General features: G+C 44.1%; 1 protein-coding gene and 1 non-coding gene across 2 annotated transcripts; one reads left to right on the forward strand and one right to left on the reverse strand.

Annotated features, from left to right (window-relative positions):
• Nucleotides 1–6,105: 6,105 nt before the first annotated feature.
• On the reverse strand, nt 6,106–11,562 carry LOC123401929 (SWI/SNF complex subunit SWI3B). Its single transcript, XM_045095796.1, has 6 exons — nt 11,280–11,562; nt 10,762–11,171; nt 8,548–8,928; nt 7,457–7,589; nt 6,628–6,755; nt 6,106–6,541 (listed from the first exon to the last, which is right to left on the reverse strand). The coding sequence occupies exons 1-6, from the start codon at nt 11,506–11,508 to the stop codon at nt 6,341–6,343; spliced, it is 1,482 nt and encodes a 493-aa protein (XP_044951731.1). The 5' UTR covers nt 11,509–11,562; the 3' UTR covers nt 6,106–6,340.
• Nucleotides 11,563–11,780: 218 nt separating this feature from the next.
• On the forward strand, nt 11,781–11,977 carry LOC123406452. Its single transcript, XR_006612155.1, has one exon. It is a non-coding gene; the product is annotated as a U2 spliceosomal RNA (small nuclear RNA).
• Nucleotides 11,978–12,787: the final 810 nt, after the last annotated feature.

The raw sequence follows: 12,787 nt of genomic DNA on the forward strand, positions 1-12,787 counted from the left end.
AGGACTTAGGAATAGAATACCTCTTTTTCTCCGGAGTTGGTTTTGGAGGTGGTTCTGGAATGGTCCAATCATTATCATTGCTCAATATATTATTCAATAGCACTTCAACTTGTACAACGGTTTGTTCCCTGAAAACACAACCAGCACAACTATCTAGGTGGTCCCTAGAAGCATCGGTTAGTCCATTATAAAATATATCAAGTATTTCATTTTTATTGAGAGGGTGATCAGGCAAAGCATTAAGTAACTCGAGAAGCCTCCCCCAAGCTTGTGGCAGACTCTCTCCTTCAATCTGCACAAAGTTAAATATTTTCTGCAAGGTAGCTTGTTTCTTATGGGCAGGAAAATATTTTTCAAAGAAGTAAAATATCATATTCTGGGGACTACGCACACGACCAGGAGCAAGAGAATTATCCCATATCTTAGCATCACCCTTTAGTGAGAACGGAAACAACTTAAGAATATAGTAATAACGATTTTTCCCTCATGAGTAAATAGGGTGGCTATATCATTCAATTTAGTAAGGTGTGCCACAACAGTTTCAGATTCATAACCATGGAAAGGATCATATTCTACCAAAGTAATTAACTCAGGTTCGATAGAGAATTCATAATCCTTATTAGTAACAAATATAGGTGAAGTAGCAAACTTGGGATCATATTGCATTCTAGCATTCAAAGATTTTTCCCACTGTTCAAGAATTCATATGATTAATCAGTTAACTTGCCAGTTAATCACTACTCGTTGGGTGGCCGAATCGAATAGCACCTATTCATCATTTTAACTTGTCAGACCGATTAATAGGTCTATCAAACCTATTAATCACTTGTTAGGCCGATTAATCCCTTGTCAGACCGATTAATCGCTACTGGCCTGCTAACTTGTGGGTAAACAAAGCCCAAAATTTTGTCCATAAACCCACCCACCCCCTCTTGCTCCTCCATAGCTAGGGTTCAGACCTCCTCCTGTCCCCTCGCGCTCGTTTCATCCCCTCTCGACCTAGCTAGTGTGTGTCGAGATCCTCGTTGATGCTAAGCATGCACCAAACCTTCAAGATCCAACACCTTCATCTCTTGAGTTGCATGCTTGGACCTCATACCTTCCTGTTGGCTACTCACATCTTGTCTCAAGGGCTGCACCCCGTCGCCTGACCCATCCACTTCTCCCTAGCCCCTCCCGACGGCTACTCCCCAAGCCCTTCCTCCATCCGTCACCAGTGACAAAGTTACTACCATCTTCCCCTCTCTCATTGGGGAATCCAACATTCATAGATTATTAGATTGCAACATACAAATTCATAGATTAGTAGATGGAACTATTGCTATGGGTTGTTATTTTAGCATAGTATTGATTATTTCTTGGTAAGTACGTGGACAAGTTTAAATGTTTAATGAGTACTTTTGAATTTTGTGATTTTGCATGTTTGCATGCATAAGGATTATCAATTTTACCTCTTGCCTATGTTTTTTATATGCATACCGTATAATATTTTTGTACATTACACAGCTGGGACCATGGAAGTATGATATAATACATAAAAAAGCTAGACATATGTTTGCAGGTTCATATTTGATCTACCGATTAATGGTTAACCGGTTAATCCAGTTAATAGGCCGATTCACCGATTAATTGCTACTCCCAAGCCAACCTAGCAGTTACGAGGTACCGATTTCCTCAACAATGATTTTTCCTTCCACTTGCATAGAAATTTCTTAAGATCATCTCTATCCTTACAAGCAAGAAAGTCCCTAGCTATTTCTCCTTCCATAACACAACCCTTAGGTATATTAGGCAATTCATATCTTGGAGAGCTAGGTCTAGCAGGTGCATCATAGTGTTTAGTTTCAATAATTTCATCAGATTCAGAAATATCATCAGTTTCAGCATTCACTCTAGCACAATTTGTTCATCAAGAAATTCACCAAGTGGCACAATAGTATCAAGCAAAGTATCATCATATGCATCATGCATAACAGAAGTAGCATCATCAATTATTTGCGACATATTAGATTCAGTAGCAGGTGGCCGTGTCGCAAATTTACTCATAACAGAAGGTGAATCAAGTGCAGAGCTATATGGCAGTTCCTTACCTGTCCTCGTAGTTGAGGGGTAGATCTTGGTTTTAGCGTCTTTCATATTCTTCATAGTGATCAACATATATATATTCCAAGCGACTCAGAGAACAGAGCTATGCTCCCGGCAACGGCACCAGAAAAAGGTCTTGATAACCCACAAGTATAGGGGATCGCAACAGTTTTCGAGGGTAGAGTATTCAACCCAATTTATTGATTCGACTCAAGGGGAACCAAAGAATATTCTTGAGTATTAGTAGCTGAGTTGTCAATTCAGCCACGCCTGAAAGAATTAATATCTACAGCAAAGTATTTAGTAGCAAAGTAGTATGGAAGTAACGGTAACGGTGGCAAACGTGACAGTAGCAGTTTTGTAGCGATTGTAACAATAGCAACGGAAAAGTAACTTAGCAAAGATCAATATGTGGAAAGCTCATAGGCAATGGATGAGTGATGGATAATTATGTCGGACGGCATTCATCATGCAACACTCATAACATAGGATGATACAGAACTAGCTCCAATTCATCAATGTAATGTAGGCATGTATTCCATATATAGTAATACGTGCTTCTGGAAAAGAACTTGCATGACATCTTTTGTCCTACCCTCCCGTGGCAGCGGGATCCTAGTGGAAACTAAGGGATATTGAGGCCTCATTTTAATAGAGAACCGGACCAAAGCATTAGCACATAGTGAATACATGAACTCCTCAAACTACGGTAATCACCGGAAAGAATCCCAGTCACTGTCACCCTGAGGATGCGGATCATAACTCGTAATAGGTGTCTACAACTTGCAAGATAGGATCAATAACACACATATATTCATGAAAAAATAATAGGTTCAGATCTGAAATCATGGCACTCGGGCCCGAGTGACAAGCATTAAGCATAGCGAAGTCACTGCAACATCAATCTCAGAACATAGTGGATACTAGGGATCAAACCCTAACAAAACTAACTCGGTTACATGGTAGATCTCATCCAACCCAAAACGGTCCAGCAAGCCTACGATGGAATTACTCACGAACGGCGGAGAGCATCATGAAATTGGTGATGAAGGATGGTTGGTGATGACGACGGCGTCGATTTCCCCTCTCTGTAGCCCAAATCAGACTCCAGATCTGCCCTCCCGAGGAAGAACACGAGGTGGCGGCGGTTGCTTATCATAAAACGCGATGAACTCTCCTTCATTTTTCCTCCCCGAATAGGAATATATAGAAGTGGAAACGAGGTCGGAGGAGCCAGAGGGGCCCCATAAGACAGGGGTCGCGCCCTGCAGGCTTGTGGCCAGGTGGTGGCCCCTCTCTAGTTGATTCTTTCGCCAATATTTTTTATTAATTTGAAAAATATTATCCGTAAATTTTCAGGTCAATCCGAGAAATTTTATTTCTGCACAAAAATAACACCAAGGCAATTGTGCTGAAAACAACGTCAGTCCAGGTTAGCTCCATTCAAATCATGCAAATTATAGTCCAAAACAAGGGCAAAAGAGTTTGGAAAAGTAGATACGTTGGAGACGTATCATCGGGTCCCCCTTTAGTACCTTATATCAGTATTGTATGCCGGAGGGTCGCCTATAAAACCCCCTGGCCCTCCTCGATCCATGCAAAGGGTCCGCCATTCTCACGTACAAACACTCACACGGGAGAGGTAGAACGCGAGTCGGCTGCTCCTTCTTCCTCCTGCGTTGAACAGCTCAAGGAGCATTCTGTAGTTCCCTTGGTTCTTCAACCACTCCGATAGGATTAGGGATATTACCTCCCACAGAGGGCCCTGAACCTGGGTACATCGCGTGTCTCGCACTGCTAGTTACCAATCCCGTTCTTGAAGCCCGTCGGTGTCCTTTCGGCCCCAACCACTCTCGATAAGCCTATCCATGTCATCTGTCGTGAGAAAACGACGACAATCACTATAAGGACACTGAAAGAAACAAACTACGACAACACCCTCCTTTTTTCAAACATGACTTCGCCGGAGTTGTTTTGTCACTAACTCCAGTAGAACCTTGTCATCACCTAGCAAAGGAATGAGGGCTTCACCATAGAGGTTAAATAGGGATCGTCGGGACAATTTGACCGATAAGCATCAACGCAGCGTTGAAGTACCCAAGAACGCTGAATATGAATAGGCAAAACATCTGTCCACCCTCCTCATTATTTTCGCTTACATGGCGATGGAGAAGGAGGGGGTGAAAGCATGTTGCGCCGAATCCACCACTCCACGAAGCTTGCAAAGGGAGAGAGCGCAAAACTTACTTACTATTTCGCCGACCACCATGGCTATCGAGAGGAAGGAACAATCAACCACCAACCGATGCCGCGTGTAGGCGCGAGAGTACACACCACATGACGCTAATTGCCACCAAGGCAACCCTATACTCCTCCTATACCTAGCACTAACATCACATCAACAACCGCGCCACCTCTCCCACTCCCCTACTAGCCGCCGCCGCCGCCCAAGGAAGTGGGTAGAGAGATAATAAGCTTCAGGGCGACTCTCAAAGATGTGGAGGATGCGAAATGAGGGCTTTACAGTAGGGCATTTCTAATCGATCCCCTAAAAGGCCATAAGAGAGTAAACTTTCGGGCTTACTCCCTTACGACAAACCTAGCAGATGCCCTAAAAACGTGAAAGGAGTAAAAAAAATACGCCAACTCCTTATTTCCCCCCAAATTTACCTAAATATACCCCAACTTTGGGCGGCCAAGTAAAACTCACTCTCCCCCTCCCGCGTGTACTGCCTCCTTCCCCCTCCCCCGCCACCAATGACCTCTAAGCCGTCCGGAATGGATAGCCAACACCACTCGCTCACCCCGCCGAACGACAGCATCGGCGAATCGCCGTCGGAATCCACCCACGCGTCGTCACCGATGCCAAAAAAAAGCTTGGGGATGACAAAGAACCATCACGTCCAAGCTCCGCCTCCAACCGCACTAATGGTGTCCGACGTGGCCATCGCGTCTCTGGCAACAACATGTCGCCTTCCCGTCGCACCTACCGGAGGCAAACGGGCTCGAAAGCACACAACGGTGGCGACAGCGCTCACTGAGGCAGCCGCCAAGAAGAAGACGAAGAAGATCGCGACACCGCCTCGTCCGGCAACTCCAGCTGCCCCTACGACGGCTGCTCTGACACGAGCGGCCACCGCACCCAGCAACAAAAAATGCGGCCGCCAAGTGCTCGATGAAATGCTAACAAGGTAAAAAACCCGTGTCCCATTGGAATTCCATAATGATTGCTTGTGATTGGTAGTGATGGTTTATAGTGCTTGCTTTGACATTGTAGAGCAGCGATGAACACGGCCGAATTCCTCGCATTGTTAGAGTCCTCGGCCACATTGCTCGGCTGACTCAATCCACAACATATACATGCTATGTTTGTGGTGATTCTGAATCAAATTTTGTGTTTAAAGTGATGTCTTTTGGATGAACTTCGTATGTTTAAATTTGAAAAACACATTGATGAAATTTTGTGTTATGACGATTATTGCTATCCATGCTTTCATTTGAATGATTTTAAGATATGCATTGTGTAGATATTATGTTTGTGCGCCGAGTATGCAAAACGGTCACAAATTTGATTTTACTCCGCTATAACTATAGGGGATCGGCTAGGTGCAGCAACCGTTAGTGAAGTAAAATTTTACTCTATTAACTTCACTTTAACTTTTACTCCACTAGATTTTAGGGCATCGGTTAGAAATGCCGTACACCTCTCATGTCCCTCTTTATTTGCCATGCCGCAGTTATATATGGGGTTTGATCAAATATTGTAAGAAAAGCCAAGGTGAGCACTTAGGCTCATTCTATACAGAAAAACTACATTATACTGAACTTGTTTATAGTTTTTTCAGTTGGACAAATAATAAAATAGACAACAAAAATTAACCAAGCATGAAACAAATTATCCATCGCATTGCTAGGTCACCTCGGGAAGTTTAGATCGGTACCACTCTAGCATGTTTTCAAGCTCCCCCTCTTCACCAAACGGATCAGCCCATTTAACGTGAATTCCATATCAGTCTGGTGTTTTTAAGAACACCATTTCCATTAGCTAGACTACAATGTAATCAGACGACATTAGTACAACATCCGAAGCAGCCACATACAAACAGAATACACTAATCTAGAGCCTGCAAAAGAAGATTAAATTTAGTGTTCGTCACAGGATTCCAACAATATGTATCTCCCTTTTGCCGACATAGGAGGAACAGAGTTCCAATCCTCACAGCCCTCCGATGCTACCAACGAAGGCCCACTTGATCTAACTCGTGGTGATAATAGGTTTCGGTTTCTCCTCCTCCTTGTTCTCAGCTGCTACAACATGCGGTCTGCGCTGATGCTGCACAACCGCAAGCTGATCCATGAAAAGCAGTTCCCGCAAGTGATGGAGCTGCTCCCTCTCTTTCTCCATCAGCAGCTCTTTCTGCTCAAAGCGACTTATCTTATCTTGGATTTCCTTCATCTGAGGATAATTTGAAGCAATAGATAACAAGTCAATATAGATACCAACTTTTAAGCAGTAATATCTCAAAACCCCTATGTTGATACCTGGACATCCACTATGGCCGATAAAGATTGCTCTATATCTTTTTGCTCCTTTTGAAGTTGTACTTGTGCATTTGCGGATGCCTCTTTGAGTAAATCGGTGTCTGAAAGCCCATTGGTGTAAGAAGATTCTGCAGAGAAAACTAATTGAGCCAAGAGAAGAGCCTTCTGAATACTCAGAGTAAGTATTTCTAGGAAAGAGTGGCAAACTAAATCACAGTGTGGATGCATGTAGCAGCAAGAATGTGAATTTATATCATGCCACTAAAGGAACTTGAATACTCAGAGTAAGTATTTCTAGGAAAGAATGGCAAAAACTAAATCACGGTGTGCATGCATGTAGCAGCAAGAATGTGAATTTAAATCATGCCACTAAAGGAACTTGAATACTCAGAGTAAGTATTTCTAGGAAAGAATGGCAAACTAAATCACGGTGTGCATGCATGTAGCAGCAAGAATGTGAATTTAAATCATGCCACATAAGGAACTTGGATACAGGTCCATAGCCTATTCTTTGCACATGCACTGATTATGACTTATCTTATTGCTTCCCAGTAGTGAATTATGTGAAATTTAGCAGAACTATCAAATACATGTACGCATTCATGTAAAAACAATTATGTGAAATTTATTGGTAACCATGTATTTGACCCTACAGAGTTAGGGGACTGGCACCGCCACTGCCCAGCGCATTACTTGAGCAGTCCTGTTACCACAACCGTCAATTATCATTGTTTGCACAGTGACACGCAAAGCAGTATGTTCCTCAACAATGCAACATCAATAAGACAGAATGTCAAACTCATATGGGTTAGAGAGCACAAGTTGCTACCTTCTTCCTTAGTGCTGCTGGTTGGAGAATCAGTCTGGCTGTCATTCATATCAACCTGGGATTGTGCAGAAATAGCTGCTTGCGCTGCTGCTGCCGCAACGCCTGAGCCAACAATTGCTGACAAGAACGCGACCTGGTAAAACAATGCAGTTCCATGATTTGCTCCATCAACAAATTTCTACGTCCAAACTAGTCGACCATATAAGGCAGCTATTCAGGCATGATGGAGACCAGCATGTACACTTGTTTTGTGTACACATGTGCAAAAATTCTATGAGTTATTTTTAATTTCCTTGTCAGAAATCATCTTGAAGTTCACATAGTGTTTCGTGTCTGAAGAAAAGAAAATAACTTATACATCAGAACCTGAAGGCATTCCAGTACGTGTTTTCCATTTGTTCACATGAGTAGCGCAGCATAAATGGAATGCTCAAGATATACTACAAGTTACTACTCCCTCCGATCCAAAAAAAGTGTTGTGGCTTTAGCTCAAATCACGACATTGTTTTTTGGATCGGCGGGAGTACTAATTAACACAAAGACTAAGTTATACCAAGCTATAGATTACCATGTTCTATGCTTACTGCTGCAACACTTGATATAGTAAGTTAGCAACATGTGACAGCCACATATGGTACCAAAACCGAAACTGTAACAAACTGATCGTTACATGTTATCATTTCAAGTACAAAACTAGAGAAGATGCCCCGCACGTTGCTGCGGGAATGTGTTGCAATTATTTCAGTGATATTTGGTTATATGAAACATTGCTATAGGAAATAATAATATGAGAACTGAAAAAATATACATATAATATTATATAATTTATTCTATTTGATTATTATATAGTTGTAGAATATAAGTGGTGCATGGTGCATATTAAGGTGGGCCTTTTCCCATGCATGGTGGTATGTTGGGTTGGCATAGTTGCATGTTAAGGGAACTAAGTTAGTGGGGTCTAATTATTTAGGTATATAGGATGAGTGAGAAGTGCCCTGCTCTTATGAATCATTAATTTTGAACACTAAACTGCTTGTACCAGTCAAGGGAGGTAGCAACTACAAAAACAGGGCAAAGTCACAGATACAGACCTGAGCCATAATTGGATTGCTTGCATCTGCCAGTGGTGTGAGACGCAGTCGTTTTGGGATCTCTGCTCTAGATTCATTAATAACATCATCATCAATCTCAAACTCCATTTTCTGCTCCTTAGATCCCATGAACTGTTCTCCAAAAGATAATCGGATGAGTCTAGCAATGCAGTCTTTCTCTGAGCGACTACCAACATGTTCAGAAACCTTCTTCCAGTCTTCTCCATAATGCAAGACAGCCTCAAGTAGGTGAAGAGTTTCCTTGTCTGTCCAATCTGATTTGGCGTCTTCGCTAATTTCAACTTTCTTGAAGTCTGCTGGAGTAAGACCAGGCCGATAGTTGCCACGCACAAAGCATCTACAACATATGCTTATATCCGCCTGACCATAAGCAAAAGTTAAGGATAGAAAATAGCAATCTTCTAGCTAAAATAGACAACAAATTGATAACAGTTCCAGCTAAAATATAAAGAATGATATGACCACAGAAACAAAATCAAGGGGCAAACACAGGCCAAATAAAGTGTTCCAAGCTTCACAGACTTAAAACGGATGCAATTACGACACTGTTTGCAAATATTTGATATATGATTTATGATAAAACCCTCCAGTTCATGGCATGTTTATGTGAACAGGAAGGGGTTAGTTCAAAATTAGTCATAGAATAGTCCTGCTAATCCTTCTACATTCACAGTCAATCCAAGAGTGGCAATAGGCAAAAGACACAGTAATACAGTACAAATAAAAAGCAAAGCTTGACAATACAATATTCATATGAAGAGCAAGCCCACTCGACTTAAACTTATAAGCAACTATTCACATACATATGCAATTACCAGTTCCCAAAACAAAAGATACACCATTAAGTTTTCTATTTGCTCATCTGTCCCTGCGCCCTTTCTATGGTGTGTACATATCAAACCAGCTAAGCCAAAACCAACGATCAACCAGGAATATCTCCAATCCGAAAAACACATGGGCAGGCTCATAACTAAACGCTACCCTGGTGGCTTTCTCTATCAGATTAAGAACCCTTTACAAGATCAGGAAAGGTTGGGATGGTGTCAGGTTTAGAATAACTTTAACTGGCGATATTTGGAGAGGAAGAGGTTAGGGACTTGTGTGAGCACATTGAACTTACTGATGAGGTGGATTCAGTTAACTGGACACTAGATCCAGCTGTTTTCTCAGTAAAATTTCTTTATAAAACTGTGTAACTTGCGTTTCTGGGGCTTCCACAGATTTTTTTTGTGGAAAATTAAAATTCCCTTAAAATTCAAGGCTTTCCTGTGGCTGGTCCTGAGTCAAAGAGGGTGGGAGGGAAATCAATCATGTCAATTCTGTGGAATAATAAGACTAATGATCATCTCCTTTTTTCATGCCCCCTAGGAAGTTACACATAGAACATAGACTGCTGTGCGTTTGTTTTTCAGGGAAGTACAACCTCTTGTTGATCATCTGTTTGGTGGATGGTTACAACAGTTCCATTGACAAGTTTGGATTTTGGTGTCCGTTGGCATGCCAGCAGTTTTATGGTTATAGTATGGAGGAAATGTCGTAACAATTCCTACTCGTGTGCTGATTAACTGGACAACCGGGTTGTTGTTACTAACTTGATTGGTCACTGGATGATTGGCATGGTCGATTTGCAGACAAAGGAGCAAAACAGAGATGTTCTCAATTGGTACAAAGGCGAAAGGATGGCAGTCTACAGCACAAAGGCTTATGTGAGACGGTGCGGATAGTTTTGCTTGTGGCTGTGCTTTTCACTGGCTTGTGTATGGTAGTTTGTAAGGTTGCTGTATAGGATATTCTGTTTTACACATCACCGTGTTTGCTGGTAGACATTGCCTTTTGCTTACTTATCTTTTGGCATGTGTACCAGTTACTTTCCTGTTTACTTTCGTTGTACTGAACTGCTTTGGTTTCTGGTAATAAAACCAGGTGTTTTCCCCTTGTTAAAAAGAACCCGTTCCCCCAGTTACACTACATAAATAATATGAATATTCATAATCTGCGGCTTAATGTAGTGCTTTTTATAATGGCAGAAAACCTAAACAGGTCACTATAGCCAATTATTAGAAGTACTTATATGAATGAGCTAAGATAGTTCTAACCAGATACTACAAATAATGCATACTATGCACATATTACATAAACTGAAATGCAAGTTTACACAGCACTTGACAGTCAAAACAATGGCAAATCACTCACCTTCTCGCAGGTGAAATAGGCAGAGCCGCAGACGCTGCGGCACCCTACGCAGAGCTTCTTGGGTGTGGTTGGTCCAGCAGGCAATGAAGACTGAGAAGTCGCCCCTTCCTCCCTCTTGTCTTTCCCCTGCTTCGCCCCCAGCGGAGGAGCACCATGGTTGATGAGGCCCCATTCTTCAAGGAAGTCAAACACACGGCGCACAGAGCCAACGTCGCCGATAAGGCCCCGCCTGGCCTCGGTGAGCGTGAGCCGCCGCGCTGGCCTTGCCCGGAACCTCTTGACGAGGGAGTTGCGATAGTACTTGTAGGCTTCCGGGCCCCGTGACCCAGACACCACGGCGACCTCCCCTTCGAAGAACTCTGGCAACAGGCGGCGCTCCGTGTCGCTGATGCTGTCGTACGAGAACCACCCTGCAAGCGCAACCCTCGGTCAGATAGGGTTCTAGGTCTTCGCCTTCACTAGACGCGAAAGTGCTGGTGAGGGCGGGACTGGGGCGGGACGCCGGGAGAGGAGGTCACCTGAGTAGCTAGGGACGGTGATGACGTGCGGCGAGTCCTCGGCTGAGGCTCCCACGGCGGGTACTCCGGCGGCGGTGGCGGCCGAGGTGGAGGCGGGAGGGATCTCCGTCTTGAGGGTACCGGCAGTGGACGGGGGCTGGGAGAAGGGTGGCGCCTTGAACGGCGACCGCGTAGGCGTCGGCGCGGAGTTGGCTGTGGCCGGGGGCACCGGAGCCGGCGGTGTGGCCATCGGAGACGAGGCAGCCGGTGGAGCCTTCTCCCGGTCCGTTTCCTCCGACGGCGCTAAGCGTGTAGTTTGGGCCTTATCTTTTACTCGCAACGAGGCCGCCGTTGCGTTACGGTTTGGGCCTTGGGAGATTTGGTTAAAAGAGCCCAGCTACGGCGATCCCACACAGAGCGTTCGTTCCTCGCGTGATGCGAGTTTAGTCCCACCTCGCTTGCGCTGAGCGGAGGGAGCCGGGAGAGGTGTATAAAAGAAGAGGCTGGGCAGCAGGAGAACTCATACCTTTCTCGGCCTTTTGGCTAAGATCAAGTGTAGTATCTGTTCTTATCAGTTTAATATCTGATATGTGGGCAATGTGCCCATAACGATATTAAATTTATTTTTTGTGGGGGTGGGTCCACCACAGTAGCTTGCTACTGGGACCCACAAGCGTCGCCTGGGCGTTGCACTGCTGCCCTGGCCCGGAGCACCCCAACCAAAACCAGTCAAATTTTTTCAGGAAAGCAATTTACTCTGGTGTAGACTGGTGATAGTAATAAGTTACAAAAGGCCAGTGCCAACAATACTACTTCCAGTGCACCATTAAAATTAAAAATGACTCGGTAGGCCGCAAAAAGCACAACTCCAACTTCGTTGTGTAAGATCATACCAGTCCCTGCTGAACCATCGAGTGGTGAGAACGATCCATCTACATCTACAGACAGGGCCAAAATCCAGTCGGAGGCCGTGGCCAAGGGTCAGGAACTGCATCTCCTGTACAGTGCGCTTCCGACTGAATAAAGTCGAGAGGCATCTTCCCTTTTATTCTTCAGTACTGGAATTTCTAGCATGGGATAATGATCTTAAATAGCTGTCTAGGAAGTCAACCGATGGTACACTTTTTCCATGCACTCAACTGCCAAATACGCCAGATTAAGATGATGACCATGTCACGCACCTGTTCAGAGCAGTTTGCCAAAACATGTACTGTAGTAGCCATTCAGGGCCATTGTCTATGAGCAGCTCATTGGACGGAAGTGGCAAGATGGACCTCACCGTGTCCCATAAAATCCTGGCATGACCACATGTTACTAACGCATGAAAAGTTCCTTCCTTTTCCACACCACAAAGCATGCATGTATCACGTGTACTTACGTGGCGGTAAGACTTGCATTGGTTGGTCGCCAGTGCGACCGCCGCTACCTTCGACGCGCACACACGCATCTTCAACGGCCCCTTCGCTTGCCAAATACAGTTCCATAGCGACCGTTCCCCGTCGGGCTGAGAGCTGGACGCACCAGAATCA

This window comes from Hordeum vulgare, chromosome 6H, assembly GCF_904849725.1.
Source record: "Hordeum vulgare subsp. vulgare chromosome 6H, MorexV3_pseudomolecules_assembly, whole genome shotgun sequence".
NCBI lineage: Eukaryota > Viridiplantae > Streptophyta > Magnoliopsida > Poales > Poaceae > Hordeum > Hordeum vulgare.